The 18,060-nt window shown below is 37.1% G+C and overlaps 1 protein-coding gene across 1 annotated transcript in view; it reads right to left on the bottom strand.

Annotated features, from left to right (window-relative positions):
- LOC116261692 (probable polyribonucleotide nucleotidyltransferase 1, chloroplastic) overlaps positions 1–18,060 on the bottom strand; it is a 30,562-nt gene that overhangs the window by 6,462 nt on the left and 6,040 nt on the right. Inside the window, exons 8-12 of the mRNA XM_031640489.2 lie at positions 15,332–15,388; positions 12,798–12,911; positions 4,510–4,773; positions 2,837–2,911; positions 1,945–2,058 (exon numbers count right to left, since the gene is read on the bottom strand). Coding sequence (XP_031496349.1) covers positions 1,945–2,058; positions 2,837–2,911; positions 4,510–4,773; positions 12,798–12,911; positions 15,332–15,388 — 624 coding nt within the window. The remainder of the gene's footprint in view (positions 1–1,944; positions 2,059–2,836; positions 2,912–4,509; positions 4,774–12,797; positions 12,912–15,331; positions 15,389–18,060) is intronic.

Raw genomic sequence — 18,060 nt, 5'->3', positions numbered from 1 at the left:
AAAAGTTTTTTTAGTTCAAACAACCCAAAAGATGTAGATCCAGGATCAGCATAAAACCATAGCTAACTGAAAAAAGGGTTCTCTCTCAGTTCCAGGACACAATGGACATCACACTTTTCTTTAGATTCCTTTGTGATACCTTCAGTTTCTCCTCATCTATTATTTCCCCTTTCTTATTGTGCATGTCCATGCTTCTTTCTATGTTTTCTTTCATATCCCTAGCATGCTTCCCTTAGACTGGTAATAAGTTCCCAGGTTTTTAATTTCTTCATTGACACCAAAAACATGATTTTCAGGGAAAGCATTGCATTTTTAGGTTCCAACTTCCCAAAGAAAATATCTCACCAATATCACTTACTATTATCTTAAATCAAATTGGTAATTGTTAAATCTCTCATATGGAACAACTTTTGTACTATCTGGATATTGCATGAAAATTTATACATATTTTCAGTTACTAAATGATCCATTAAATGTTGCTCATAGGATCCATTAAATGTTGCTCATAGGCCCATAAGTGAATCTTGTCAAAAAGTTGCATACAATATGTTATCCTCAGACTGCAGAGGCTTCAAGTTCATGCTTCAATCTGTCAATGAAGTATATGATTCTGCTAAAGACATGAATGTGCACCACTTCCAACTTTTAACCATGTTTGTCAATTTTAGTTCACTTCTAGGTCTCTCAGGTTTCCCCACTTTCTAAAATTTTTAAAACGTCTTTTTTCCTGCTTATACTCACCAATTACTTGGTTCAACTTCCTAATCTCACTACTTTATGTCAAGCCAATTATTAGTTTGTCAAGAAGTTTTTGTAAGTGGTATATATATCTTGTTTGATTCATATCAGTAGCATTCAAGAATGCAAACTCGGACAGAGAGATTTTACCATATCATAACTTCTTAATCTTTACACTGTTATTTGTATACAATATACATAGGTTACTGAGCAGTATAATTTCCATCCTACAAGGACCTTGAACTATTGTTTCTCATCAAGGTGAACTAGTTCCTCTTAGGCATCATTTATGACAGTTCAAAGGTGTTATCAAGCTACATATTGAACAAATACTCCATTTTCAGGAGTCTTAATGACATCCATTCATGGGTATTCGGTATTTGATTGTTCCTTGTCCAACAGAGACTATTCGTTCTTTGACCAAGTTTTAGGCTGCTTATAGTTGCCAGTTTGCACAGAAACAATTTGATGTTTCACCATGAACAGTTCAGAAACACATACCAAGCGGTGACTTTGAAGTGGGACAGAACAAGTTCCTTCAGTAAGAATCCGACTCTGGTTCTAAAGGTTACAAGATAGAAGAATATATGTTCTAACTTCTAAGAATGCCAAAAATTAAAAGATGACCAAACTAAGTACGATGGAAGAAAATACAGAATACTAGAAAAGTAAAACCACCATGACACCAGATACCCTTTCACCTCCGATAGGGACAGAAGTTTCTACTGCAATTACCTACCAGGTCCTGAAAGGAAATAAAGGAGAGAACAAAAGGCAAATATTTCCGTTTTTCCTAAAACATTGTTCCACTTATCTTTTACAATAGAGAAGGCATTGTTGAAAATGAATACCATGAGCCACCAATCAAGCATAGTTCTAAATTTCTAGTATCAGTTGGAGAGTAAAATAAAGAGTCGGAATTTTTTCTGTAAGTCATTTAAACTTGAACCTTTTCCTCCTCTGGATGGGAAAATGTTAACTGATTCTCAGTTTTCTTTTTGGTTAATGGCTGTGGTGGTCTACAAATCATAATGTAATCTTACTAATGGAAAATTTTCTTCCATCAATATAATACTTTTAACGAGATAAAATCCGAAAAATAGTAAGACGCTAAGATGTGATAAACTCAGTACAAGGACAATATAAGCACAAGCAAGAATTGCTTAAAGAAAAGGAAAATCTGTTCAATGAGAAGTGATAGGAGACCTGTGTTTCTCCACGTGTAAAAAGAGCACTTCCATGAGCCCTTGGAAGCAGTCCACATCTTGAGTTAATCAAGCGTATCTCTTGGTGATTTCGTCCATCACTTCTTTTCCCACCCTTCCAATAACGAAATGTCATTAGTTATAATGTTATTTGACAAAATGCAAGCACCAAGCAACCAATAGAAAAGGAGAAAAGAGGGAAATTGATAGCATCCTAAACATAAGGCACTTGGTCAAGCACACTTTATCTGTTTCATTACGAACTTATAAAAGGCAAAAGCACATAGTTTTACATAGTTTGACATTACTAGTTGATGTTTAAATAAGTTGGTAACAACTGATGAGAATAAAGAAATAGTGATACATGGACCAGTTAGGCAGGTTTCTAATTAGATACATATCCATTGTATCAGGGGATTGGCATAGGAACACAAACTGGGGCAAACCCCCTTATGTCGTGAATGTTGGATGTAAAATAGGCCTTGGAGGAAACAGTCCCTTGAAGAGGAGTAACTATTCTGTTAACCTCAACTCTAAATTCTTTTTTTTCCTTGTTCAAGTCTATTATTCCTTTGGTCATTTGTGTTATAAGAGGCCCCACCATTTGCTGGTATTAGAGCCATATCGACCATATGTCTGCAAGGAAGCAATGTCAGCAACCGAGGTTGGGTTCATAGATGATCTCATACCTAGTAGGCATCTATAATCTGATACCTAGTAGGCCATCTTTCTGCATGTTGGGTTCAATCAGGCAACAAGCAATCAATGAGTTGGGTGTGACTAACTAATAAAGAACGAGACAAACAAATGATGGAGAAAAAGAAAGGAGAAAAATATATATGCATAATGTAGACATGTGTATGTCAGTTGGCATAATTACAAGATTAAATTACCTCTACTATACGCTTCCGCAGAAACTTTGATGTTACCTCCTTAAATACAAGCTTCACATCAACCTCAGAAAATTTCTGCTAATAAAAAGAAGTTTGGTAAGGATTCATGGTATAGGAGAAATTAAGAAAGCACCATAATTAGAAACATCCATTTCATGAGTTCTTCAAACTAAACAACAGAAGACTTGAACAACCATTCTCTTATGCTTAGATAAGAACAATCATAAGAACAAATTCTTAAAGAAACAAAGAAACAATACCAAACAACATAAATTAACCAGCTGGTATTTCTAAAATCTAAAGTTGCAAGTTCAATTAGAAATACTCCACATAAAACAGACCAATCTACTGGACTCCTTCCATCCAAGCATTCCTCCTTTTTCTTCTTCGACTAAATACCTCATGCCTTTGTGAAAAAAAAAATAATGAAAAGAAATGGAAACTTCATAGCACAAATATTAGTCATCATATGTGAACCAGTTCTCCAAGCCCTTCAATAGTTTTCACAAGTGTGACTAGCATATTCACCTACATGAATCTTACGACCAAAAGCACTCAAATACCACTTAGCCTCAAAAAATAGAAAGCCAGGGACCAAACATGGTAGCCAATTTTGCCAGTATTTCTTCCACATATATAGATATATATATTAAGCAGCACAAAAAAATATTTATATTGATTATAAAGTTATATAATATAATGGTTATATTGAGGAATTATGTCCAGACTAGTAGTTTAACAATTCAACATGTTACTTAACCAAACAACTTAATTACAAAACTAAAATGTACTTCAACCTGTTTTGGCAACCGTACTAGCAACTGGATAGTAATTAATGTAGTTACACATTTGAACATCCTAATGGTCAAAATTTGACAAAGATACACCAGTACTATTGTCACAAAATTCCACTCTTGGTAAGATTAATACCTTAAATCTTAACATTTTGTCGCAATGTTTTGACGGTATCTACTTCTGGCAATACTTTGAAAATCCTGTGTTCTTGCCCCACTTTAAAGAGCTTTTTAGTTTTTCCTTCGTTTGGTTACAAAATTGTGATACTTTCAAAATTCAAAATATCGGTGATATTTGTTACTATGAGGTCCAGAATTTATGTGTCGCAAGGTTACCATAGAGGTGGGCATCGGGCCAGCCCGGCACTATAAGAACTGGGTCCGCGCCGACCCGATGTCCAAAAGTTGGACCCTGTACCCGAAACCCGGTTTCGAGCCCGGCCCAGCCTGGTTATAATAAAAAACTATTTCTAAAATATAAAATATTTTTTTAATAATAAAATATTGGGCCCCTGCCAGCGGCCCGCTCCGGCACCCACCCTTAGGTTACCAACATGCCCATGTAGCCTGTCCTTTTGTCCTAAGACAATCATTAAAAAATCCAAAAAAGGCCCTTTGAGTGATCGGAATTCACTAACGTCATAGATGCAGTAACATTTCAAGCAACAAATTACATCTAAATTGCTGAAAAGCAGTCAAAATGAAATTGGGCAACTTGATAGTAGTACTTGATTGCACTAAAGATAATGGAAAATGGAAAAACTAGAGTAAAAATTTGTATCCTTTTCATGTGCGGAATTTAAACTCACAAAGGACAACATCAACTTGATTGTGGCAAAAGAGTAAAAAGAAAAAACAATATATTAAAAAGTATCTCACCAAGGCCATAGGCTTCCTTGTAACTGGCCTTATATGGACATCCCCTTCATCTACTTCCCCATCTTCAACAATAACATCATCCTCATCTTCATCCTCATACACCTCAGGGACCAATTCAGCAGGAACATAATTCTCATCCTTTGCAATTAAACCTTCTTCGGCAAGCACAGACAGAATTTTCTCCTCTAATGCAGCAAGAGCTTTTGATCTAGGTATTTTGCTTTTAATTTGCAATGTCCTTACAAGCTCGTCACCAGCAATTTCCTGAGTTGATACTTGATATGTAACCTCTCCAGTATCATTCATGCAATAGATTCAGAAACAAGCAACACAAAGAATTCATGGAGCTACTGCAAAGTAAACTAGTGCCTTATCCAGACTCTTTTTTGCTTGCAGGGTTCTTAAATAAAGTGAGTTGAAAGCAAAATATTCCAAGCACATATCCGAAGGGCAGTAGTGATACTAACAAAGAATGTGGTTCTAAAATCTAAATAAGCTATCAAACAGATGAAATAAACACTAAATTACAAAGTATGGTAGCAAAAGGATGAAATCTATGGTGTAGGTGAATCCTCCATCTGATATGAAAAACCAGTGTTGTGCATATTGTAGGTTACATGTACCATAACCATCACCTTATACACCTGTAACTAGTTATATGGGTGTACATCCCATAACCATCACCTTGTAGCCTATAACCCTATAACTAGTTATATGGGGGTACATCCCATATGGACCCTTATGATATGATATGGAAGTATTGGAAAAAAGGGAACTTAAAACGGCAGTTTTTTACCCTTCAGATACTACTCTAGGTTCTAAAGCAGATACTTAGACAACTATGTCCCCAAACATTTGGTGGAACAAGCAAATGATGCAATGAGGAGATGGTTCCATGATGCATGTGCTCCATTTATGCGCAAAAGAATAATTTCATTTACAGGCTATGATAGGTGCAATAGCTTCTATATGCCCTGAATGTAAAATGTCCTCTTACCATCAATTGAGAGGAAAAATATTCATGCAAATGTTAAATAAGTAAGAACATATTATGATGAAGAGCTAGAAAGAAACAGGTGGATGGATAGACATGAGGACAAGAACATTAATCAATTTTCTTATACTTTTTGTCCTAAAGGTATTATGTTTTTGAAATCTGCTGTTTTAACAGCTATTCTAAAAGACTACCGATTTGTTTCAGGTTTCTGATGATATTGTGAAAGAAACAGGCCTGATAATATCAAATAGTACATGACAGATGATGTAGCAAATTATAGAGCAACAGGTAGAATGTTCGCTTCAGAGCATGTGCAATTCATTGCATCAATCTTATGCTTGAAGATACTGGCAAGATGGATGAGATGAAGTCATGAAACCAAATGTTAAACAATGTCAAGAGATCACAAAATATATACCACATTTATACATTGAGTTTGATCCGAAAATATACACATGAAAATAAATTAATCCCATTTATACAAGGTGATAAATGGTTGTTTATCTGCATGCTCATAATAGGAAGTCCAGGAAAGTTGTGGATATTGTTTCCAACAGTCAATTTTGAAAGTCAAGTATTAAATTATCAAAAATCAGCATACTGATGGTTAAAGTCTTTAAGATTGGTTAAAAATGAAGATAAGCCTACCATCAGGTACCTCTTTGGAGTTATGAACAAAGCAAAAGAGGTTATAAGAGAGACGCTCAAGGTAAAAAGTTATACATGCTCCTATGGCAGAGTATAAATGAGAGGTGAATTCGGCAACTTCATTAAGCTCTTGATGCAGCAACATACTGTTAAGTCTGTACGCATCAATGTAAAGGGATCGGGTTTGGATCGGGTCTGTTCAGACCCGATCCACTTCGTTTTTATGTCTTCACGTCTAAGTGGTGGCACCTCTTGTAATTACTTCATGTTTTATTCCTCTTTTTGTTGTAACCTAATTAGGTTTATGTTTTAATAATAGAGATCAAGCATAGTGTGGCTGCATTGGCCGCCGGTTCTCTTACCTTCATTGCCTTCTTCTATTCTCTATTCTCCATCCTCCTTATTTTCAGACGGAGAGACATGATTCGGTGATGTTTTAGTGAAGATTCTCACATGGTATCAGAGCCAGGTTACATCGTCCTCCGGTGAGTGATTTCTTCTTGGAGTATTCTGCCCTAAATCTTATTTTCTACCGTGGTTATCCTCAAACTCTGTTTCTGCCCTTAATCCCACGATTTGCCCTAATTTTTGTTGCCCTAAATTCTGTTTTTTGCCCTAAGTCACACGGTTTGCCCTAATTTGCCCTAATTTGCCCTAATTTCTATCGTGACCTCTAAAATTCTGCCCAAATCGTCTGTTCTAATCCTCTTTTTCAATCATGGACCAGCCAGCTCCCTCTCTTCTATCCTCTAGTTTTCTCTCACAACTCATCTCTCAAAAACTGAACCATAGTAATTATTTGACTTGGAAACGTCAAATTGTCCCATTTATTAAGAGCCATAGACTGTATGGGCACATCGATGGGACTACTCCAGCACCTCCAAAGTATGTTAACCGTGAAATAAAGAAGACAGTCGTGGGAGATAAAGGTGTTGGGGCCTCGGCTGGAAGTGAAATCAGTTTTGAATATGAAACTCTTCCTGAGAGCAATCCCGAATATGAAGTTTGGCTGGCTCACGACCAGTCTCTTGTTGCTTATATCACTTCTACCTTGTCAGAAGAGGTATTGGGAGGTATTGATGATGATTTAACTGCCCTAGAGTTGTGGTCTACCCTTGCTACAACATATTCTCAAGTCTCGGAAGCACGTTTTCTACAATTAAGAAGGCAATTTCAGGATATCAAGCGTGGGACGCGTACAGTTTTGGAGTATTTGAATGAAATCAAGAGTGTTAGTGATCAGCTTGCTGCAATTGGACATCCCGTCAGCGACAAAGACAAAGTCCAACAAGCCTTGAGTGGACTGGGAACGGAATTTGATATTTTTTGCACAGCCTTGGAAGTCTTACCTGTTCTCCCATCTTTTGAAGATCTAAAGGCCAAGCTTTTTCAACATGAAGCTAGTCGAGTTCAACGACATAATCTGGTTCCTTCCAACAGCCACAATGTATTGATCACAGGAACTCACGCACTGCAAGGAAATCGCACTCGTTCTTGGACTCCTCAGACAGGCATGGGAAGAGGGATTCTCCCAACACCGCCAGGCATGAATACTACCTCTGCCACATCTAGGAGAATCCCGACATGCTTCTATTGCAACAAGAAGGGGCATGTAAAATCAGAATGTTGGCACAATCCTCAGAACAAGAATAGTCAGGTCAGGCGCGAGAATAGGACAGTAGCGGGGTCAGCTCCATCCTCGTCTGGATCAAATCCAACTTCAAAGGTTTCAGCAGACGTGCAGCAACTTCTAATGACAGCCTTATCCAAACTTAACTTGAAGCAAAATGAGCAAGGAGAGTGGTATGTGGACTCTGGAGCAGCAGCCCACGTTACTGGTGACACAGGTAATCTCTCTAGTGTTTCCCCTTATTTAGATCAAGGCTCAGTAGTCACGGGAGATGGTTCCCATCACACAATATCGCACATTGGAAATGCACAAATATCCATGGGTTCTTCTTCCATTCCATTAAAGAATGTCCTTGTTGTTCCAAGTGTCAAGAAAAATATTATCTCAGTGTCCAAACTTATTGATGATACTCACTCCTCTGTTGAATTCACACCATCTTCTGTTTATGTCAAGGATGCTCAAACCAAGAAGACATTCGCTGAGGGCACTCGCAAAGGAGATATGTATGTCCTTGAAGAAGCTCCAAAGCTGTCCAAACCTCACCCTCCAGATTCATGTTCTTCAAGTCATAATGAAGTCAATGTCGCAGAATATAATAAGCCATCCATTTGGCATGGTCGGTTAGCTCATTGTAGTCAGTCTTTTGTTCGAAGTCTTGTTGCAGACGGACTCTTAGATAAGTCCAGTCTGAGTTCAGTCAGTGAGTCCAGCATGTGCTCGAGTTGTCATCTTTGTAAGAGCCATTCTCTTCCTTTTCAGTCAATTAATAAAATAGCTTCAAGGATTTTTGACACCATATATTCTGATGTTTGGGGGCCTGCTCCAATTCCCTCTTCTTCTGGGAGTAGGTACTATGTCATTTTTATAGATTCATATTCTCGACATACTTGGATACACTTCATGAAACACAAATCTGAAGTTTTCCGTTTGTTTACTCAATTCCATGCCTTGGTTCGAAATAAATACTCCAGTAATATTGTGCATTTTCAATGTGATGGTGGTGGTGAATTTATTTCTAATGAATTTACTGAGTATCTACTAGATAATGGGATCACTAGACAGATTTCATGCTCACATACTCCTCAGCAAAATGGAATTGTTGAACGGAAACATAGACATATTGTTGAAAGCGCGCTCAGCATGATGCATGACACAGACTTACCCATGACATTGTGGACTGAGGCTTTTCATACGGCTGTGCATGTTATAAATCGACTGCCATTGGCTTTGCTTGATGGCAAATCCCCATATTTTTTATTACATCAAGAGCAGCCACGCTATGAGGAATTGCGTGTTTTTGGATGTGTTTGCTATGGGCACAATACGTGTGATTATTTCTCTTGCAGTCTCATATGGGTGGCCTCTTTATCAGTTAGATGTCAAAAATGCTTTTCTACATGGGATTCTTAAGGAAGAGGTATACATGGAGCAACCTCCCGGCTACAATACTCATGATCCTCAAAAATGGGTTTGTAAGTTACACAAGTCTTTATATGGGCTGAAGCAAGCTTCTAGATCATGGTTCGATCGGTTTTCTCATCATATACAACAAGCTGGTTTTCTACGAAGCTCTCTAGATCATTCCTTGTTTATGTATCATACCGAAGAAGCTACCACTTGGTTACTTATCTATGTAGATGATATTGTTATAACTGGGAATTCTTCTTCTCATATATCTTATGTTAAGGATCTGTTGCAGCAAGAATTCAAGATGAAAGATCTCGGCGAACTTCGGTACTTCTTGGGTGTTGAACTTGATAGAGCAAATGATCGATTGACTCTTACGCAGCATAAGTATACTCTTGATATTTTGGACAGGGCAGGTATGATTAATTGCAAACCCATAACTACTCCTAGTGTTCTAAACACTAAATTGGCTGCCTCTGATGGAACTGCTGCCTATTCAAATCCTACCTTCTATCGCAGCATTGTTGGTATGTTACAATACCTTACCTTTACGCGCCCAGACATAGCCTATGCTGTAAATCAGATCTCTCAATTTATGCATGCACCCACAGAAGGACATATGGATGCTACTAAGCGGATCTTACGGTATCTCAAAGCTACTCTTGGGGATGGATTGATCTATACAAAGTGTCCCAATGTTTCTCTTGGACATAGCATATATACTTATACTGATGCAGACTGGGCAGGAGATCCTGATGACAGACGCTCAGTTTCAGGTTTCTGCCTTTTTCTTGATTCTAATCTCATTTGTTGGAGCAGTAAAAAGCAGCGTGCCGTTGCACGATCTAGCACTGAGGCAGAGTATAGAGCAATGGCTGCAGGGACAGCTGAGGCATCATGGTTACGACATTTGCTTGGAGAGCTTCATCTACCTATTGTTCAGTCCTCATTGCTATGCGACAATCAAAGCGCCATCAAAATTGCCTTCAACCCCATTTTGCATAATCGTACCAAGCACATTGAGATTGATCAACACTTCATTCGTCAGAAGGTTGAAGAAGCCGAGATATTGCCTACTTATATATCCACCAGTGAACAAATAGCGGATCTTTTTACCAAAGGTCTTACAGGGCAGCATTTTTGGGATTTGAAAAACAAGTTGTGCATGATCAAATCTCATGCACAACTTGAGGGGGGCTGTTAAGTCTGTACGCATCAATGTAAAGGGATCGGGTTTGGATCGGGTCTGTTCAGACCCGATCCACTTCGTTTTTATGTCTTCACGTCTAAGTAGTGGCACCTCTTGTAATTACTTCATGTTTTATTCCTCTTTTTGTTGTAACCTAATTAGGTTTATGTTTTAATAATAGAGATCAAGCATAGTGTGGCTGCATTGGCCGCCGGTTCTCTTACCTTCATTGCCTTCTTCTATTCTCTATTCTCCATCCTCCTTATTTTCAGACGGAGAGACGTGATTCGGTGATGTTTTAGTGAAGATTCTCACACATACTACTTAAGTCCTGCATCACAATATTTTGCAGCATTTAAAAAAGCCAAGAAGTGATTAGGATTTATTAGACTGCAGTGAGTGAGACTTAATCACTGAGTTTGACATACAATATGTCATTCATCATGAGAGGAAATATATGACAATTGCCAAGATGACATAGGAAAAAGTGCAGCCATTTAGAATAGAACAACAACGAGTCCAAGTGTTGCACACAAAAGTTCAATTTACTTTTCAAACCATAATTTAGTTATTTTATTTGTTATTTTCCATAGTGTTTCATTTCTGGTTGGATATGCTGTCAAACAGATTTAGGAGTGACTGCCCAATCTTTAAAGGTTTTGCGAGTCAAACATAAAGTGCAACTGGATGTGAAAGAAATAGGAATATTTTTTGACAAATCCACACTAAGAAGAAAAACGGGCTCGAAAATAAAAGACTGATGACCTTGGTTATGTGCAAGATAATATATAATCCGAGACAAAAGTAATAAGCTAATGTAGACTTGTTTTATAAGTTAACCATTGACATACAATTATTTTACAATATATATTAACAACTTCTGTTTATTGATTTTAGGCAATTAGAAGAAAACCTCAGCAGAAAAGCACAGAAAGCAAGTTGGTGTATCTGCTTGAGCACTTTGATGTGGGATGCATGCTGTGAAGAAGAACTGCCACCATATTCTTTGGATGGTTCAATATTAAAGGAGCAAGGGAGGTTGATGATCAGGAGCCTACATATATTTCGATTTGAAGGAGACAATTGAAATGAAGATGTTGCATCATCATATTTTCATCTGTCATTTATATTAAACAAGATTATTTCGTGATTTACAAGGCTTTAAACTTATTTCTTGATGGGTTACGACTTTACGTGACATATGAAAGTAAGCTGCTTAATTTTCATTGTTATAATTATGTGTGACAACTGACCTGTTTTTGTAGAAAACAATTTTTCTTGCCTTTTCCTGATTTTAAATGTAAGATATTTCTATGTTCAGTTAAACTAAGTATCTAGCTATTGTTTTGACTGATACAGGGTGTGTTACACACTCTAGAACATTGTTGAAAGCTACATATTCCTATTTCCCATCTTCTTTAGCAAACAAGATCCAAGAGGCAGAACAAGCTGAACAAAAAGGCACAATAACTATGTAAATGATACAGTAATTATAGATATTTGATCATCAAACCAAAAGAATAATTTATTTCACCACTTTTCAGCTTGTGAGAACCTGCAGTCACAACGCATAAGGATGTATAAGCTGTCATGGAAGAGAGAGAAAGTGTAGGTTAAGGTGAAGACTGAAGTGAGTCTAGGTGTTCAAACTAGGCGTAATACGTCTTTGTCATTTGTGTGGATGATCTGCAGATTTCTTCAGTTGTACTTTGCACAATTAACAAAAATGTTTTATTTTATTCATTTTACATTTCCCTTTTGCTGCCTCTCCATATGTTTCATACCATGAATCATGGCAGGATACATATATAAGCAAAACTATTGAGATCCCAGTATTCTCATGCTTTTCATAAATAACACATAACAACGTAATATTATAGTAACAAATATCTCTCAATATAATTGCCATTTTGAAGCCACCCAATAATATCACAAAAACATTGTGGCATTTGATAAATATAAGAAAGAATAAGCATCAGAGTATTATTGCAACAAGGTCATCATAATTCCCTTTTTTATTGCAATACAGTTGCATGCATATATTCCAAGAATATATTTTTTAAAATGAAAACCTTTTAATGTTTGACATTTTTCTAAGTAGTAGATAATAAAGGACTCATGATTTTGTGATTTCTTCAATATCCTCCACATTTTTCATAAGATTTTTAAGAGAGAAACAATTTTTTTCGAAAAACTTCTGAGAAAAATGTACCTTTTTGAGAAATGTCAAGAACAATATTGATTACTATCACAACAGCTATGAACTTGACAATTTATATCAAGAAAGTAACAGTGCGACTGAAAGTGAAGCAGGTTACAACTAATTACCAACATAAATTGCAGTTAGGGAGTGCTGGACTTGGAACTAGCAAATTAAAACCACCTCAATAAAAAGATATGTAAGAAGTGCACCATACTTCAACATGCCTATATAGCTCAGGCGGAGGAAGCGTGATCGCTTCAATCATCTTGGGCTTTCCGCACCTCTTGACCAAATCCTGCACCTCCTCACATATTGTGCGCACTGCTCCCTGATATTAAATTTTAAAATCCACGTGTACCATAAGTAGGCATCTACATAGATTCAGAAGACGCTGGCAGCCATTCCGCCAGATACACATTAACATAGAAAAAAAAGTAGTAAGTTTATTATTTAGATAGGCTGCATCTGGTGCAACTCATGCCAAACATAAAAAATATTTTCCAACAGTAACTGGGTTTTAGTTTTGCACTTGAATATGACAAGGACTATAAATAGAAAAGAGCTTCCAATATTGGCTGCAGTCATTTTAACAAATTTATTCTCACAAAGCAAATCTCTTGTAAAGCTTCACATATCTGTTTGATGCATTTAAGTCATCTTAACAGTTGGCACTGAAAAGATCTAAAACAAAACCAACATATAGTAACTTGGCCCTCTCAATCACAGATTCCCCTTTTTTCTTTTTGATTTATGCACATGCATTAAGTATGAGTTTTTTATGGTCCAGAGAAAATTTCTCACAATAGATCTTATAGCTGGAAGTGAAGAAATGCTTGACAGACATTCAAGATGAATAAAATGTGCTCAAACTGAATGAAGACTATATTGAAGATACAGCAAACATCAATATTTGTATTTTATGCATAAGGTGCCAAACTTTGTTTAAGACAAGCAACATGAGGGGAGATATAAGAGTATTCTAGTTAAGGTTAGGCTACACCAAGGACCAGCTTGAACCAATATTTGTGCACCTATATCACACACAAAATGCCATCCTGTACTCAACCCATCATGGCCATATGACTTGTGATTGACAGCATAATCTTTGATTAAGTGTACCTTCATATGGTGAAAGTTTCTGCAAGAAGGAAGTGTGTACCCCATTCTCAGGCAAATCCATAGTGGAGGTAGGCCAGTTTGTTCTTTTTTCATTCATCTTTTCGTGTGTGTGTGTGTGCTTGGCATGAAGGAGAAATTACGAATCAGAGACGGCCCCTGCAGGCTCAGTCAATGATCCATCAGGATTAGGTCAAGCATTGCAGCTTAAAAGTGCCATGGAGTTCGGTAGTTCTTCTTGGATGGTCAAGTGCTGATAGCTTAACCTTCAAAATTTAGAAACTATAACTCCTTCCCAGATACCAATTATCCCTGTAAACATTGTTTCAAAAATAGCCCTATGGCAGACATTTTTGCAAAAAAACCCGAAGAACTCAAGCTTGAGGATTGGCTGTCTAGCTTGCACATCCATGTCAAAAGGATGATGTAGTCATCTTGTATTTCTTATCACAGGTTTTTGTTTGACAACTAACTGCTATAGCATCTTTCCAGGCCATAAATGTGGATGAGGGATCTCCCCCTCCCTCACCATAGGAATTGATAACCTCTTGGCCGGCCTGTGAGAAAATTTTCTAGTGCATTTATCCTCTTCAAGAGATATTTCATCCTGGAGCATTCCGAAGGATGGAAAATTTTAACTGGTATTAGCAGTGTGTTCCTTATTATTTGGCAGTTAAGATAACCCACTTGAAAAGAGACTCCAGCTGTTCAGCATGTCACACCATGCATGTAATTAAAATAAGAAAAATTACAGTGTGAGCCATACTGTAGTGTATATAACTAGGCACCAGACACTAAAAAGGCTTTAGGACGGACCTATTGAGTAGGGCCAGTTTTTGTATACAATCATATTTTATTCTATTGTTCTCTTGGTTATCTCCATCTTTGATTGTAGCTAATCATCACTTATTCCTTCTCATTAAATATTGTCTACAAGACTTCAAACCACATACTCCCTCATTTGTCAAACTAAAATGTATATATAAAAATTAAAAACTGAAACCTTGGAGAAGTATAGCTAAGAAGGATAGCAAAAACAAGAAGAATATGTGCACTAACATAATGATAAGATAGAAATGATGTCATAAGTACCCTAGAAGTCACCGTAAATGAAAGAATGAGCATGAACCTAGGGTATGTTCGATTGCCAGGTAACCAGTCCCAGGAAGAGGGATGTTCACATGGTACAATACACCCAATTCAGATACAATTGTAGAAGTCAAACTCTGTATATGTTATCCAGGTTTAATAAACAATGTATTTGAATTTTCTGGATTCTCAGCTGGGTTGGGGCCAACTGAAAATTCAAAATACATCCAAATTTATGCATCCAACAAAATTTTTCAGGCAACCAAGCATGTCCTTAATGAGAAGGCCAACCATGATTAATAATCATGAAGAGAGTCTGTGGGAGTCTGAAGTATAGAAAAGCCAACAGTGTCACTTCTAAGTTCTAAGCTTAATGCATGCACATGCACACACATATTCATATAAATGAAGAGAAAACCGAAACATAAGTCTCATAATGAAATTCTCCACAATTAAAGACGAAAAACAAACCAAATATTCAGCATGAAGAGAAACAGGCTCTATAAGAGTATAGCAGTGAGAAGTAGATCAGTGAAGTAAAACCTGTCCAAGCTCCACAGCCTTCAACAGCATCTCCTCTGTGAGGAAGTCACAGTAACCCTGCAGAGACATGTTTGTTTACGATTATAGCAATCATTTCAAGTCATAGTATCATTTTATCCTATTAAATCAGAAACAAATTAAATGGTGTGTTATGTACTAAACACTACAGAAATAGTATGACATGCCAAAAATAAAGCAAAAATTAAGAGAGACAAGTGCCATGGCCAAGACATACAATGAAGTTAAGTTGACCAACATCAGATAAGCAGTTCTGTTCAACAACAAACATAACAGCAGAATGTGATATGAAAGTTGAAACCATATAATTATGAACTTACTTATAGCTTTCCATACATTGATGTTAGACCTATCAGACAATGTGGAGCTTTTCTCCTTTAGTCACCGAAAAGGCATACCATAGAAGAATTCAAAATTGCAAACCATCAGAGATAAACAAACAGTAACAATGGCTTTGCTCTTAAGTTGCAGAAGGGTTGCATTCAAAGATTATTTCCTTTCTTTTCCAGTGAAGGAAGCATTTGAAGATGATAACCCTCCTCGACTTTTCTGAAAAGAAAGATCTATTGCAAATGGATAAGTCACATGACAGGCACTTTACAATGAGAAAACATGTTTGATCATAGGTAACCCATCAGAGTTTCAAGTGACTAAAAAGGATTCCCATACTTGATAGAATTGATTGACACAGAATTCGGCACAGAGTGACATATCTATGGGTAAACCATATGGCATCTTCAAATGGAAGTTCTCCCAGAATAAGCATCAAAGGCTACCAGAGATGCAATGAGCAGGTCAACTTGGAAACAAAAGGATTGGTGAAAAGGACCTGTCTTTCTTTTTAAAAATTTTGCTCTTGATGCAATATGCTTCACAGGCTTATCAACAGGTAGGAAAGTAAAGGAAAGGGCAGAGGTAAGTCCACATTGTACATAGCTCAACTATATTCCTGCTGGGAGGGTATTTGAATTTTGAACCAAGCACTTAGAATTTTTCCAACAAAAGAACGAAACATTGAAACACTTGTAAAATCCAGGAACGATAGTGTAATGTTCACTGCAACTTAAGCCTCCACCAGCAGTGCAAGTGTGCAACAACTCATTGCATCCTTACTAGGCTCTGAATAGCCATAGCTCGCAGCCTAGAATGTAGGCACGCAATGGTACCACTCCTAGCCCAGATGGAAGCTCCGTGTAGCAAACTTAGTCATTCCTGTGAAAAAGAGCTGACGTTTTAAAGCAACAAGTGTGATTGGTCTATGACCAACACAGAAAGCAAATGACTCCATAGCATAGTCACGAATATCACTGATATTCTGGAAATAATGTGATATTGTTGTCTCAGGAAGTCAGCCAATAGTATCAGGAAAACATTGCAATGTTTTTAAAACATAGCGAGCAATAGATATTGTGATATTATCGCAGTTACATCACTAAAAGAATTTGTCAATAAGACCTTTTAAGATATGGCTGAGAATGACATTGATAACTATGCTCTAGATAAAGTAAAAAGGTGGGAATTGCTTGTCATAAAAGAATAAATTTTTACATCAAAAGTACAAGACAAAGACACATATGCTGTCTAGGCCTACCCGTCCTCCTTCTTCTTCTCCTCATTTTAGATGCTGGAGTAGGCCTATTGCCACCGCTGCCACCATCTTGCTGGAAGTCAAAGGAGTGCCACTACCCTAACTGAAGCTAACACAAAGAGAGAGACATGGAGGGAAGCTCAAGTTACCCTTCTGTACTTTTTTTTCTACTTTCTGCCATCAAAAGAAAATGGACTTTCATGGTCTTGGGATCGAGTCAGCCACACCCATCTTCGGTGACCATGGATTTTGCCAGACAACTCAGGGTACACAACTATCTCATATATATAACACTAGAGTCTAGACCCCAGCCAAGTGTTTGCTCAGCTGCTGTGGGCCATCCAATTGGACAGCCTAGGTTAGCTTTTATTAAAAAAAAAATAATCAGGAAGACAATGACAAATCCCCTTGCCGAGGTCAGAGGGAAGGGAGAGGCTGTCGCCTTTGCCCACCAGTGACAGGAGGTGGGCGGGAGGCCACTGCCAAGCCCCAAAACTCAGAACTCGGCAAGGAAGAGCTCCACCTACTTTTTCTTTTGAGTTTCTCCTTTTCACAATCATCCTCTCCACTCTAGGATTAGTAGTTTCCTCAAGAATCAAGATAGATCATCAAAGTATTTCTTGTGCAATTTAACCTTATAAATATGACCTTAAAGAGTGATTTTAATAGGACACATATATTAAGTTATTTTTTTTATTAAAAATGTATTTATTTAACCATTAAACATTAATGCCTCTTATAGTTATCAAATCTTAATAGTAAAAAATCAATAATTTTCATAAAAAAACTTGAATTAAAGCATGTTTTTTAACAAATTAATATTCAAAAACATGTTAGCATGTGTATATTTTGTTTAAAATCTATGTCACACAGACACGGCAAAAAGGCCCAACTGTCCGTGTCGACACTCGACACGCGGGTGCGGGTGCGGCTTGGACACGGCAGAAAATAAAAAATTAAAATTTTAATGTTTTTTTTCATTTTATCAATTTTTTGTGATACATCTAATTATTTCCATCAACAACCCTTTCAAATACTGTGATAAATCAAACTTTTTGTAAGATTGAACTATTAATTTGATGTTTTTTTAATTTTTTAGAATATTTAATTTAGCCGTGTCCGC

This window comes from Nymphaea colorata, chromosome 1, assembly GCF_008831285.2.
Source record: "Nymphaea colorata isolate Beijing-Zhang1983 chromosome 1, ASM883128v2, whole genome shotgun sequence".
NCBI classification, from domain to species: Eukaryota; Viridiplantae; Streptophyta; class Magnoliopsida; order Nymphaeales; family Nymphaeaceae; genus Nymphaea; species Nymphaea colorata.
This window is presented reverse-complemented; position numbering and strand designations above follow the sequence as displayed.